This window comes from Leptodactylus fuscus, chromosome 2 (genome assembly GCF_031893055.1).
Source record: "Leptodactylus fuscus isolate aLepFus1 chromosome 2, aLepFus1.hap2, whole genome shotgun sequence".
NCBI lineage: Eukaryota > Metazoa > Chordata > Amphibia > Anura > Leptodactylidae > Leptodactylus > Leptodactylus fuscus.
This window is the reverse complement of record NC_134266.1, coordinates 746,823-761,315: the sequence shown is the minus strand read 5'-3', so window position 1 is coordinate 761,315 and position 14,493 is coordinate 746,823. Positions and strand designations below refer to the sequence as shown.

At 47.5% G+C, this 14,493-nt stretch overlaps 1 protein-coding gene and 1 pseudogene across 1 annotated transcript; both read right to left on the bottom strand.

Annotated features, from left to right (window-relative positions):
• Window positions 1-14,031, bottom strand: part of LOC142193532 (uncharacterized) — a 54,211-nt pseudogene extending 40,180 nt beyond the window's left edge.
• On the bottom strand, window positions 2,722-5,700 carry LOC142194257 (uncharacterized). The gene is made up of 2 exons (XM_075263278.1): window positions 5,481-5,700; window positions 2,722-3,852 (listed from the first exon to the last, which is right to left on the bottom strand). The coding sequence occupies exon 2, from the start codon at window positions 3,839-3,841 to the stop codon at window positions 2,891-2,893; it is 951 nt and encodes a 316-aa protein (XP_075119379.1). The 5' UTR covers window positions 3,842-3,852; window positions 5,481-5,700; the 3' UTR covers window positions 2,722-2,890.
• Window positions 14,032-14,493: the final 462 nt, after the last annotated feature.

Genomic DNA, 14,493 nt, shown 5'->3' with positions numbered 1-14,493 from the left:
CCTTCCATGATGTAATTAGGAAGACAGTTGCTGCCTCAGTATTGCAAACCAATAGAGGGCGCTCACTGGAATGTGCAAGCCTGTCTTATGACAGGATTCCAATGAAATAACCCAATAAAGCCTGCTCCCTTTAGCATCATGCCCGACCTTCCAAGAGGCCTTTGTTTTGCAATGACGCTGGGATTATTACCAGGTATAGTCTCTCAACCGAGGACGGCTGTTTCGATCTACTTGGATATATTATATATATATATATATATATATATATATATATATATATATATATATATATATTATATATATATATATATATATATATATATATATATGTAGCACACAATGGTCAGGTCTATAAAGCTCTCTCTATATCAGGGCATTATACTGTACATGTAAAGCAGTAATATACCATTGAGGCTTTTGGACAGAGGAAATCCTGCCAATGACAACAATCAAGTCTGTGGCTCAACCATGAAAGTATCCGACGCCCACAGGGTTTGATGTCCAGATCAGAGCTAGTGATAAACGTGACTCGCACAAAGCTGTAAGTGAAATACAGACGCCATCCGCCATCTATATAAGGATTTAGTAATTCTAAAACAATTCTAAACTTCAACATAAGAAAGTAAATTAATAAGCTGATTTGAGTAGCGGACTTTATTACAATGACCATCATAAGATATTCGGTATCGCTGTAACCGTTACGATCCACACGATACAATACAATATTTATAGTGATTAGTAAATGGTAGGGTTGAGCCGATCTTGAGATTTCAGAAACGATTTTAAAATTCAATTTCCGATCATTTTCCAGCTGATCCCGTTCGTGAAATTTGCTCGATCACCAATCGGAATCCGATCTTTTCCGAACCCGATCGCTCAACCCTAGTCAATGCTTCTCTATGGGAAAAGTCAGTTTTAGGGTTGAGCCGATCTTGAGATTTCAAAATCCGATTTCCGATCATTTTCCAGTCGATCCCGATCGTGAAATTTGCTCTATCGCTGGGGATCCAATCTTTTCCGAACCCAATCACTCAACCCTACTAAATGGCATTGGAAAAGGTGCCGTTGTGTCTTTAAATTAACTGGTAGAAATCTGGGGTCGGATGTTATTCTATGGGATCTGACTATATATAGCTGTGCCCTTTTATAAAGGCCACGGTCCATAGAAGATCCCGCCCACTTCTGCTGTGGTCTGCCATTCGCAAATATTCATGACAATGGGGGAATTCATGAAGACTAGCATACAAAGTGGCAGTCTCCAGAGGTGCAGCTAGATGGGGGCAAGAGGGCAGTGTCCTCCTGCCCACTGACATGATTAGATGCCCCCCGCCACTAAGTGACCACTTTAAAATGCAGCAGGACACGGACGCAGGCAAAACTTACAGTTGAGCAGGAAGTCATTGGCTTCAGTTCCTGCCCTACCATTCTCCAACAAGATGCCGGGACCACAAACAGGACATCTACACTCACCGGCCACTTTATTAGGTACACCTGTCCAACTGCTCGTTAACACTTAATTTCTAATCAGCCAATCACATGGCGGCAACTCAGTGCATTTAGGCATGTAGACATGGTCAAGAAAATCTCCTGCAGTTCAAACCGAGCATCAGTATGGGGAAGAAAGGTGATTTGAGTGCCTTTGAACGTGGCATGGTTGTTGGTGCCAGAAGGGCTGGTCTGAATATTTCCGAAACTGCTGATCTACTGGGATTTTCACGCACAACCATCTCTAGGGTTTACGGAGAATGGTCCGAAAAAGAAAAAACATCCAGTGAGCGGCAGTTCTGTGGGCGGAAATGCGTTGTTGATGCCAGAGGTCAGAGGAGAATGGCCAGACTGGTTCGAGCTGATAGAAAGGCAACAGTGACTCAAATAGCCACCCGTTACACCCAAGGTAGCCAGAAGAGCATCTCTGAACGCCGCACAGTACGTCGAACTTTGAGGCAGATGGGCTACAGCAGCAGAAGACCACACCGGGTGCCACTCCTTTCAGCTAAGAACAGGAAACTGAGGCTACAATTTGCACAAGCTCATCGAAATTGGACAATTGAAGATTGGAAAAACGTTGCTTGGTCTGATGAGTCTCGATTTCTGCTGCGACATTCGGATGGTAGGGTCAGAATTTGGCGTCAACATGAAAGCATGGATCCATCCTGCCTTGTATCGGTAACGGTTCAGGCTGGTGGTGGTGGTGTCATGGTGTGGGGAATATTTTCTTGGCACTCTTTGGGCCCCTTGGTACCAATTGAGCATGGTTGCAACGCCAAAGCCTACCTGAGTATTGTTGCTGACCATGTCCATCCCTTTATGACCACAATGTACCCAACATCTGATGGCTACTTTCAGCAGGATAATGCAATGCCATGTCATAAAGCTGGAATCATCTCAGACTGGTTTCTTGAACATGACAATGAGTTCACTGTACTCCAATGGCCTCCACAGTCACCAGATCTCAATCCAATAGAGGAGCATCTTTGGGATGTGGTGGAACGGGAGATTCGCATCATGGATGTGCAGCCGACAAATCTGCGACTGCAACTGTGTGATGCCATCATGTCAATATGGACCAAAATCTCTGAGGAATGCTTCCAGCACCTTGTTGTATCTATGCCACGAAGAATTGAGGCAGTTCTGAAGGCAAAAGGGGGTCCAACCCGTTACTAGCATGGTGTACCTAATAAAGTGGCCGGTGAGTGTATGTCTTGGCATGATGAGGTCCCTTACAGTAGTTCAGGCATCCTGTAGGCTGCAGACGTAAATTACTTGTGGCCTATAAGTCTTACAATGGAAGTCAATGAAAGAAGAGGCAGAATTGGAGGCTCAGGGTCAGGTGAGTATCACTTTTATTGTTTTTCCTTGTACACTCATAGGGTACATAGGGACATTTTTATTACAATGGCTTCTCTCCAGTGTGAGTTCTCTGATGCTTTAAAAGATGCGTACTCTGGCTAAAGCATTTTCCACATATTGTACACAAATGTGGCTTCTCTCCTGTGTGAATTCTCTGATGGGTTACCAGACTCGATCTATAGTTAAAACATTTTCCACATTCTGAACATAAATGTGGCTTCTCTCCCGTGTGAATTCTCTGATGGGTCACAAGGCTTGAGCTATAGATAAAGCATTTCCCACATTCTGGACATGAGTGTGGCTTCTCTCCTGAGTGAGTTCTCAGATGTTGCACAAAATGTGATTTATAGTTAAAAGATTTCCCACATTCTAGACATAAATGTGGCTTCTCTCCTGTGTGAGTTCTCAGATGTTGCGTAAGATTTGATTTGAAGCTGAAACATTTCCCACATTCGGAGCATATAAATGGCTTCTCCCCCATGTGACTTTTTTGATGTTTCACGTGATCTCTTTTATGGTAGAAACATTTCCCACATTCTAAACATGAATATGGCCGCTCTCCTGAGTGAACTCTCTGGTGTTCCACAAAACTTGATTTGTTGGTAAAACCTTTCCCACATTCCGAACAAGAAAATGGCCTCTCCCCTGTGTGATTCCTCTGATGTAGCACAAGACGGGATTTGTTAGTAAAACATTTTCCACATTCTGAACAGGAAAACCTCTTCTCTCCTGTGTGAGTTCTCAGATGAGTAACAAGATTCGATCTTTGATTAAAACATCTCCCACATTCTGAACATGAATATGGCTTCTCACCCATGTGGATTCTCTTGTGCGCGGAAAGGTGAGATTTACGTTTGAAATGTTTCCCACATTCTGAACATGAAAATTTTTTACCCTGCCGATGATCAGAACTTTTTGTGCCACCGCCTAACTGATCATTGTCTACTTCACAAGGGGCAGATGAAAGTAGATGTTCATGAGGGACGATCATCCCGTCTTCACCTGGAAAAAAGAACAACATTTTTGTATGGGAAAAATCCACACAATAATCAGGATATGTATCACAATATCAACATAAAAAGTTCTCTACATAAAAGAATATCAAGAGAACCAAACAAAGGAGTCAAAAATATCAGACTTGGTCATTTATAGCAGCAAATGATCCAGTACGACAGATCTCTGAGTGGTGGAAGTATGTGAACCCTGTTATGTTGGTGGTTTCCTCCCCCATGAACTGCTCACTTCAGGTCTTCCCACATTTCTATTAGGTTATGGTCCGGACTGTGACTTGGCCATTCCAAAAATGTAACGTCCTCCTTTATTACCCGTTCTTTGGTAGACCTTTGTTCTTAGGGTCGTTGTCTTGCTGCATGGAGATGGACTGCAGTCCTGCCATGTACACCATTACTATTCAGTGTCCTCCTGATGGTGGTCTCATGGACATTAGCTAATGTGAATAGGGGCTTTAGTTGCTTAGAGGTTATCTTGGGTTCCTTTATGTCCTCACAGACTATTCTGCTCTTGGCGTGATCTTGGTGTGTTGGCCACTCCTGTGGAAGGAAATAATGATGCTGAATTTCCTCTGTTTGTACACAATCTGTCTGACTGTAGATTGGTGGCGTCCAAACTCTTTCGAGATAGTTTTGTAACCTTTTCCAGCATGATGAGCATTGTCAACTTTTCTCCTGAGGTCCTCAGAAATCTCCTTTGTTAGTGCCATGATACGCTTACACAAACGTGTTGTGAAGATCCAGCATCGATAGATCTCTGTTCTGTAACCCATTCCAGGACACAAGCAACAGGTCTCCACTGTATTGTACAGCAGAGAGCCGACACTAATGCCCATGATCAGTGCCTGGGCATTAGCCTACAAAACAACTTGGTCATAACTGGGAATCTGTTCCCCTCTACACACGAAAAAGGCGAGATAAAAGTGATTTTTTTATGTGGATTAGGTTTCCGTTCGGGGGCCTCTCCAAGCGGATTTCCTGAACAAAAGCCCGAGCGCAGATGTGAACCTTAGGTGCCATTTTTGAGGTTTATTGCAGCCTGTAATAGAACTGCAGGTAATTTAAAATGTGTTAGCATTGTAATACATGCATTAGTCAACACCTTTAGGATCCATTCACACGGAGGAATATGGCGTGGACTTTGACTCAACCAATATGTGGCAAACACTTTCTTTCGATCTGCTCACAGTCTCTGCTATCTCCCGAACCTTCATTCCATGCTTCTCTAGCATCATTTGGTGAACTTGGGCAATGTTTTCTTTCGTGGTTGCAGTTTTTGGCCGTCCTGCACGTTCATCAGCAACCAAGCTGATACGGCCATGTTTAAATTCAGCTGCCCAAAATGGTATGTAGAGTCCCCGTACACAGCGTCCAACTCGTCTGTAATTTGCGAAGGCGTATTGCCTTTCAAAAACAAATATCTAATGACATCCACTGTAACCCCTGCACTGTATTAGCAGACGGGCCCCGTGGACGAGGAATTCAGTAACAGATCAGTAGGTGTCTATGTGATCTCCATCTCCTCCACTGGAAAGCAGGTCCAAAGGGTTAAACAAAGGGCAGATATAAGCACAAGATGTAAGACATGTATGTATGTATGCATGTATGACAGGTTCTTACCGTCCACCGACACTGATGTAGACGCTTCCAGTTCATACGTCGTGCCACCAATGTTTTCCTGCAAAGATCCACATTAAGGAGGTGAGTATACAAGAAGAGGAGCCGCAGATTATCATATATCCAGGTGTACGCCAAGACAACCCTAAAAGGTGTACTGGTACTGGTGCACTGTAGTATATGGTGTTACTAGGGGGTATTATCTATGGTGCACTGTAGTATATGGTGTTACTAGGGGTATTATCTATACATAGCATTTAGGCAAATATGGAAAAGTCTCGTATATATAGAGAGGAGCGCAAAACATCAAAGAAGACCACCCTGTTTCCCCCTCTGTGGCTTTATCTGCACAAATACCGCCATGTTAGTCCATATATATTGTTATGTCAGTCCAGGTAGCTGCAACGGGGCTAAGGGATAGCAGTAGGGAATCTCGCCCTGCACTACTCCCACTAGCTATCCCGGTCCCTGCCTCACGGGTGTGGGTCGGCTGTACTCAGGCTAAGCCTGACCCCGACAGCTCCTCTCTCACTGATTCCGTAGGCCTAGAGGGAAGTGGGAGAAGGAATGCCCTATAAGACCTCTAGGGACTGGAGACTAAAGGGGGTCACCCCTAACGAACAAGTGAAGCTGCTACTGACAGGGACTGACAAGGGTGTGCGCTGACTAACAACACAAGCAGCACACAGGAAAAATGTGGGAAAGGATTCCACCAAACCAATATGGGAAGGAACCTTACACTAGGAAACAAACACAGGGAAACTGAGTAGAAATCAAAGGATAAGGCAATTCACTCACACAGTCAATTATACACAGAGGGAGGATTGGTGAACACAGAAGGGAAAACACACAAACCAACTCGTTCACCCAAACCTCCCAAAAACCAACCACGGAACTTCCTCTATCCCAGAACACCACCTACTCCTCCTGCTAAGGCCTAGCTCTGTAAAAGCGACACTCAGCACAGAACCATGGGAGGCAAGGGTTTAAATACAGAGTAGAGACCACTCCTCCCAGGTGCAAATGGGAGGACAGACTAATCCACCAGGAAATAAAGCTGCCAACCAGCAGTGCGCACGTGCAAGTCAGAAGGTGTGCACCAATACCCACGACAGGACAACCCCGCAGCGCCAGGATGCCACCCCAGACACCGCGCAGCCAAAAACTCCCCAGGTAAGAAAAATAGAAATTAAAGAACCTAAATACTCCTAACAACCCGTCACAGAGAAACCGTATTCAGTATCTCACAGCGCTGAGCACAGAAACCCCGTGACAACAATCTCAGAATGAAGACGTAAGAATCTCCAGAGTGCTGGTCAGACTACAAGAGGAGAAGGACTAAGAGGTCCAGGCAGGGCGGGAACCAAATGCAGCCGAAGCCCCAACCACCCCCAGACCCGATGGCCGCACTGAGAACCAGAACACCATTGCTTTGCCATTGGATTTTGCAGGTGAGCAGAGATTTAGTGGCAGGTGGTCGCCATGATGAGTGCGCCCAATAGGAACAGAGGTTTAAGGAAGAGCTCTCGGCCCCAGAAGGGCAAGTGACCCGGAGGAACTCATTAAAAGAATCTCTAATTATAGAAGAAGTTTCATTACATCAATGTAGGGAAGATCTGCAGAAAACTTGGCTTCATCTACCTGATGGTCAGCGGGGATACTTGGCTCTTCTTCTTTACACTCCTGGGGATATGGAGGACGGGGACATCTCTGTGGTGGCTCTGTGTGACTGGCTCCATCTATAGGGAATATACACAGTGACTGAATACATTGTCTATATGTGATGAGCAGGTGATGGGGGAATCTCGGGGACCTCATACCTGGTCTCCTCTATCAGGAAGGTCTCCTCTTACCCAGCGGTGATGTGAGGGGCTGCTGATCCTCCATCATGGCCTCCTTGTACAGATCCTTGTGTCCTTCTAAATACTCCCACTCCTCCATGGAGAAATAGACAGTGACGTCCTGACACCTTATAGGAACCTGACAACACAATGACACAGTCATCCCCAGAGCCCTCCTTGGTGTTCTTGTAGAAGGTCCCACCATTCCCAGCAGCGCTCACCTCTCCGCTCAGCAGCTCAGTGATCCTGCTGGTAAGTTCTAGGATCTTCTGCTCATGTCTCAGTGAATGTGGTGGAGACTCGGTGATGGGGCTCGGGGTCCTGCTCCCTCCTCCTGACACACGGGGTGTCACACACTCACCAGACGACTTCTTCACTACTGTGTAATCCTGTGTATGGTGAGACACTACAGGTCACTACAGAGAGTCTAAGAATCCTTCACCTGTCCAGTCATTCACCTGCTTTATTCCTAGAGATAAGAGCCATGTCCTGGGAGACTCTCACCTCTCCAGTGATCCAGTAGATCATCTCCAGGGTGAGGTCTAGTATCCTGGCCGCCATGTGGCTTCTCTCCATCTCCATCCTCGGTGGCTCATTGATGGAAAGGACCATGGTCTTCCAAAAGAATCTTTAGCTGTGAGAGTCCTGGACCTAAAGAACCTGAGGAGCAAACAAGGAGGGCGGAGAGTGAAATCACATCTAGAAGAAGCGTCAGGGATTATAAAGGAGAGGACACTCACAGTATATATATATACACTATGGAGGAGACGTCATGTTATTACTAGCTCTGATACACTCAATGATAAAAAACACTGTAACTGGCAGATCCCCTATAGGTATAATGGGAACAGCGTCCAAAGAGGAAACCTTGGCAGACTTTCTGTGGAATGAGCGGTGGGGAAATAATGGGAGGTGTTGTGGTATTTCCTGCAGCTCTTTGGGGCCTTAGTCTAAAAAGGTTTTTAGAGGCTTCTCTTGGGTAGTGTACATGATGGGATCTGACGACTGTTGGGTTGATGGAGGTCTCGTGGTGATTACTTCAATCCTGCCTTTGCTCTGGGGTGACATGCTGCCCCCTGCTGGTGTGGTGATGTGGGGGCCCTCACATAGGACAGTCGGTCACCCCTAGTAGTGATGTGAGGACACTGACAGCTCAGTAATATCTACAAGACAAGACGTGTTATCTCTCATAGCAGGGTGGAGAACGGGCACCAGCAGGATAATACACAAACGGGTGTGTCCCATAGTGGCCCCTGCACACAGTATTATGTCCCATAGTGGCCCCTGCACACAGTATTATGTCCCATAGTGGCCCCTGCACACAGTATTATATCCCATAGTGGCCCCTGCACACAGTATTATGTCCCATAGTGGCCCCTGCACACAGTATTATGTCCCATAGTGGCCCCTGCACACAGTATTATGTCCCATAGTGGCCCCTGCACACAGTATTATGTCCCATAGTGGCCCCTGCACACAGTATTATGTCCCATAGTGGCCCCTGCACACAGTATTATATCCCATAGTGGCCCCTGCACACAGTATTATATCCCATAGTGGCCCCTGCACACAGTATTATCCCCCATAGTGACCCCTGCACACAGTATTATGTCCCATAGTGGCCCCTGCACACAGTATTATGTCCCATAGTGGCCCCTGCACACAGTATTATATCCCATAGTGGCCCCTGCACACAGTATTATGTCCCATAGTGGCCCCTGCACACAGTATTATGTCCCATAGTGGCCCCTGCACACAGTATTATGTCCCATAGTGGCCCCTGCACACAGTATTATGTCCCATAGTGACTCCTGCACACAGTATTATCCCCCATAGTGGTCCCTGCACACAGTATTATGTCCTATAGTGACCCCTGCACACAGTATTATACCCCATAGTGGCCCCTGCACACAGTATTATCCCCCATAGTGGCCCCTGCACACAGTATTATGTCCCATAGTGGCCCCTGCACACAGTATTATACCCCATAGTGGCCCCTGCACACAGTATTATGTCCCATAGTGGCCCCTGCACACAGTATTATGTCCCATAGTGGCCCCTGCACACAGTATTATATCCCATAGTGGCCCCTGCACACAGTATTATGTCCCATAGTGGCCCCTGCACACAGTATTATGTCCCATAGTGGCCCCTGCACACAGTATTATGTCCCATAGTGACTCCTGCACACAGTATTATCCCCCATAGTGGTCCCTGCACACAGTATTATGTCCCATAGTGACCCCTGCACACAGTATTATACCCCATAGTGGCCCCTGCACACAGTATTATCCCCCATAGTGGCCCCTGCACACAGTATTATGTCCCATAGTGGCCCCTGCACACAGTATTATGTCCCATAGTGGCCCCTGCACACAGTATTATGTCCCATAGTGGCCCCTGCACACAGTATTATCCCCCATAGTGGCCCCTGCACACAGTATTATGTCCCATAGTGGCCCCTGCACACAGTATTATGTCCCATAGTGACCCATGCACACAGTATTATGTCCCATAGTGGCCCCTGCACACAGTATTATCCCCCATAGTGGCCCCTGCACACAGTATTATGCCCCATAGTGACCCCTGCACACAGTATTATGTCCCATAGTGGCCCCTGCACACAGTATTATGTCCCATAGTGGCCCCTGCACACAGTATTATGTCCCATAGTGACCCATGCACACAGTATTATGTCCCATAGTGGCCCCTGCACACAGTATTATGTCCCATAGTGGCCCCTGCACACAGTATTATCCCCCATAGTGGCCCCTGCACACAGTATTATGTCCCATAGTGGCCCCTGCACACAGTATTATGTCCCATAGTGACCCATGCACACAGTATTATCCCCCATAGTGGCCCCTGCACACAGTATTATGTCCCATAGTGGCCCCTGCACACAGTATTATGTCCCATAGTGGCCCCTGCACAAAGTATTATGTCCCATAGTGGCCCCTGCACACAGTATTATGTCCCATAGTGGCCCCTGCACACAGTATTATCCCCCATAGTGGCCCCTGCACACAGTATTATGTCCCATAGTGGCCCCTGCACACAGTATTATGTCCCATAGTGACCCATGCACACAGTATTATGTCCCATAGTGACCCCTGCACACAGTATTATGTCCCATAGTGGCCCCTGCACACAGTATTATGTCCCATAGTGGCCCCTGCACACAGTATTATGTCCCATAGTGGCCCCTGCACAAAGTATTATGTCCCATAGTGGCCCCTGCACACAGTATTATGTCCCATAGTGGCCCCTGCACACAGTATTATGTCCCATAGTGGCCCCTGCACACAGTATTATGTCCCATAGTGACCCCTGCACACAGTATTATGTCCCATAGTGGCCCCTGCACACAGTATTATGTCCCATAGTGGCCCCTGCACACAGTATTATGTCCCATAGTGGCCCCTGCACACAGTATTATGTCCCATAGTGGCCCCTGCACACAGTATTATGTCCCATAGTGGCCCCTGCACACAGTATTATGTCCCATAGTGACCCCTGCACACAGTATTATGTCCCATAGTGACCCCTGCACAAAGTATTATGTCCCATAGTGGCCCCTGCACACAGTATTATGTCCCATAGTGGCCCCTGCACACAGTATTATGTCCCATAGTGGCCCCTGCACACAGTATTATGTCCCTCAGTGGCCCCTGCACACAGTATTATGTCCCATAGTGGCCCCTGCACACAGTATTATGTCCCATAGTGGCCCCTGCACACAGTATTATGTCCCATAGTGGCCCCTGCACACAGTATTATGTCCCATAGTGGCCCCTGCACACAGTATTATGTACCATAGTGGCTCCTGCACACAGTATTATGTCCCATAGTGGCTCCTGCACACAGTATTATGTCCCATAGTGGCTCCTGCACACAGTATTATGTCCCATAGTGGCCCCTGCACACAGTATTATGTCCCCATAGTGGCCCCTGCACACAGTATTATGTCCCATAGTGGCCCCTGCACACAGTATTATGTCCCATAGTGGCCCCTACACAGTATTATGTCCCATAGTGGCCCCTACACAGTATTATGTCCCATAGTGGCCCCTGCACACAGTATTATGTCCCATAGTGACCCCTGCACAAAGTATTATGTCCCATAGTGACCCCTGCACAAAGTATTATGTCCCATAGTGACCCCTGCACAAAGTATTATGTCCCATAGTGACCCCTGCACAAAGTATTATGTCCCATAGTGACCCCTGCACAAAGTATTATGTCCCATAGTGACCCCTGCACAAAGTTTTATGTCCCATAGTGACCCCTGCACAAAGTTTTATGTCCCATAGTGACCCCTGCACAAAGTATTATGTCCCATAGTGGCCCCTGCACACAGTATTATGTCCCATAGTGGCCCCTGCACACAGTATTATGTCCCATAGTGGCCCCTGCACACAGTATTATGTCCCATAGTGGCCCCTGCACACAGTATTATCCCCCATAGTGGCCCCTGCACACAGTATTATCCCCCATAGTGGCCCCTGCACACAGTATTATGTCCCATAGTGGCCCCTGCACACAGTATTATGTCCCATAGTGGCCCCTGCACACAGTATTATGTCCCATAGTGGCCCCTGCACACAGTATTATGTCCCATAGTGGCCCCTGCACACAGTATTATGTCCCATAGTGGCCCCTGCACACAGTATTATGTCCCATAGTGACCCCTGCACACAGTATTATCCCCCATATTGACCCCTGCACACAGTATTATGCCCCATAGTGGCCCCTGCACACAGTATTAAGTCCCATAGTGACCCCTGCACACAGTATTATCCTCCATAGTGACCCCTGCACACAGTATTATCCCCCATAGTGTTCCCTGCACACAGTATTATCCCCCATAGTGGCCCCTGCACACAGTATTATGTCCCATAGTGACCCCTGCACACAGTATTATGCCCATAGTGGCCCCTGCACACAGTATTATGTCCCATAGTGGCCCCTGCACACAGTATTATGTCCCATAGTGGCCCCTGCACGCAGTATTATGTCCCATAGTGGCCCCTGCACACAGTATTATGTCCCATAGTGGCCCCTGCACACAGTATTATGTCCCATAGTGGCCCCTGCACACAGTATTATGTCCCATAGTGGCTCCTGCACACAGTATTATCCCCCATAGTGGCTCCTGCACACAGTATTATGCCCATAGTGGCCCCTGCACACAGTATTATGCCCCATAGTGGCCCCTGCACACAGTATTATGTCCCATAGTGGCCCCTGCACACAGTATTATGTCCCATAGTGGCCCCTGCACACAGTATTATGTCCCATAGTGGCCCCTGCACACAGTATTATGCCCATAGTGGACACCCATGAACAATTATTATACTCTGGAGTCTTTTCAGATCCCAGAGTATAATAATCGGAGATCGAGGAAGGATACCAAGTGAAAAAACACTGTCACTTATCTATCCCCCGCTCCGCTGCAGTCCTCGGTGGTGTCGGCCATCTTCAGGGACGTCACACAACTAGGCCCGAAGCCTGTCTGGAGCACGGAGAGGTAAGTAACACTATTTTTTATGTTCCCTTACCTCTCCCGGGCCTCCGATCATTATACTCAGGGGTCTGTAAAGACCCTTGTGTATGTAGAGATGTAGCAGAGCCGTGTATGTAGAGATGTAGCAGAGTTGTGTATGTAGAGATGTAGCAGAGCCGTGTATGTAGAGATGTAGCAGAGCCGTGTATGTAGAGATGTAGCAGAGCTGTGTATGTAGAGATGTAGCAGAGTTGTGTATGTAGAGATGTAGCAGAGCCGTGTATGTAGAGATGTAGCAGAGCCGTGTATGTAGAGATGTAGCAGAGCCGTGTATGTAGAGATGTAGCAGAGCCGTGTATGTAGAGATGTAGCAGAGCCGTGTATGTAGAGATGTAGCAGAGCCATGTATGTAGAGATGTAGCAGAGCCGTGTATGTAGACATGTAGCAGAGCCGTGTATGTAGAGATGTAGCAGAGCCGTGTATGTAGAGATGTAGCAGAGCCGTGTATGTAGAGATGTAGCAGAGCCGTGTATGTAGAGATGTAGCAGAGCCATGTATGTAGAGATGTAGCAGAGCCGTGTATGTAGACATGTAGCAGAGCCGTGTATGTAGAGATGTAGCAGAGCTGTGTATGCAGAGATGTAGCAGAGCCGTGTATGTAGAGATGTAGCAGAGCCGTGTATGTAGACATGTAGCAGAGCCGTGTATGTAGAGATGTAGCAGAGCCGTGTATGTAGAGATGTAGCAGAGCTGTGTATGCAGAGATGTAGCAGGGCTTTTCTCCAGGTGACATCTCATGGCAGGTTTCTCAATGATATCCATACTGAGATACACGTGATCACATGATGATTATGGAAACACATGAAATCTCCCTGTACACAGCCGGGTCCTCCTGCCTAGTAGGTTACACATCCTCCTCCTCCTCCTACCGTACAGTCAGTCATACTCTCATCCTCCCCCCTGGACATTAGGAGTAGTAGTTGTCCCTATCACTGCTCTGCCCGCAGGACGTCTCTCTCCTCCGTCTCCCATTATCCTCCACTTTCTCTCCTTCCAGTCCTGCAGCCTCTTACAATGGAGTGACCCAGAGACTGATGGAATAGCCGGCAGTGTGTGCTTACCTCTGCTCTCCAGCCCTGCTGCCGCCTGTCTCTGCTTCCTCCAGCTATTTACAATCCACAGAGATCCAGTGGGTGGGAATCATTGCAGGGATCTGCCCGCCCCTCTGTGCTGCTGTGAGCACTAATACACATCAGAATACAGGGGCCTTCACTGCACCAGCCACAATAGCAATCCCCAGGTCTGAGCCAACATACAAGTGTGTAATGCTGCAGAGCTGGATCCAGCAGACGGAGAGCCAGGAATAGAGGAAATACATCACACATAGCAGGGGGAGGAGAGAGCCACAATGACGTCACCCCAGGAAGAGGAAACCAAGCAGGCGGCCAACCAGGAAGAGAGCAAGAGGAATCTGAAGAGTAGGGAACGGACTGTAACCAGGAAGAGAGCAAGAGGAATCCGAAGAGTAGGGAATGGACTGTAACCAGGAGGAGTGCAAGAGGAATCTGAACTACAGGGAATGGACTGTAACCAGGAGGAGTGCAAGAGGAATCCGAACTACAGGGAATGGGCTGTAACCAGGAGGAGTGCAAGAGGAATCCGAACTAC

Coding starts and splice junctions, on each gene's coding strand:
- LOC142194257 (XM_075263278.1), bottom strand. CDS start 3,841: ATGATCGTCCCTCATGAACATCTACTTTCATCTGCCCCTTGTGAAGTA.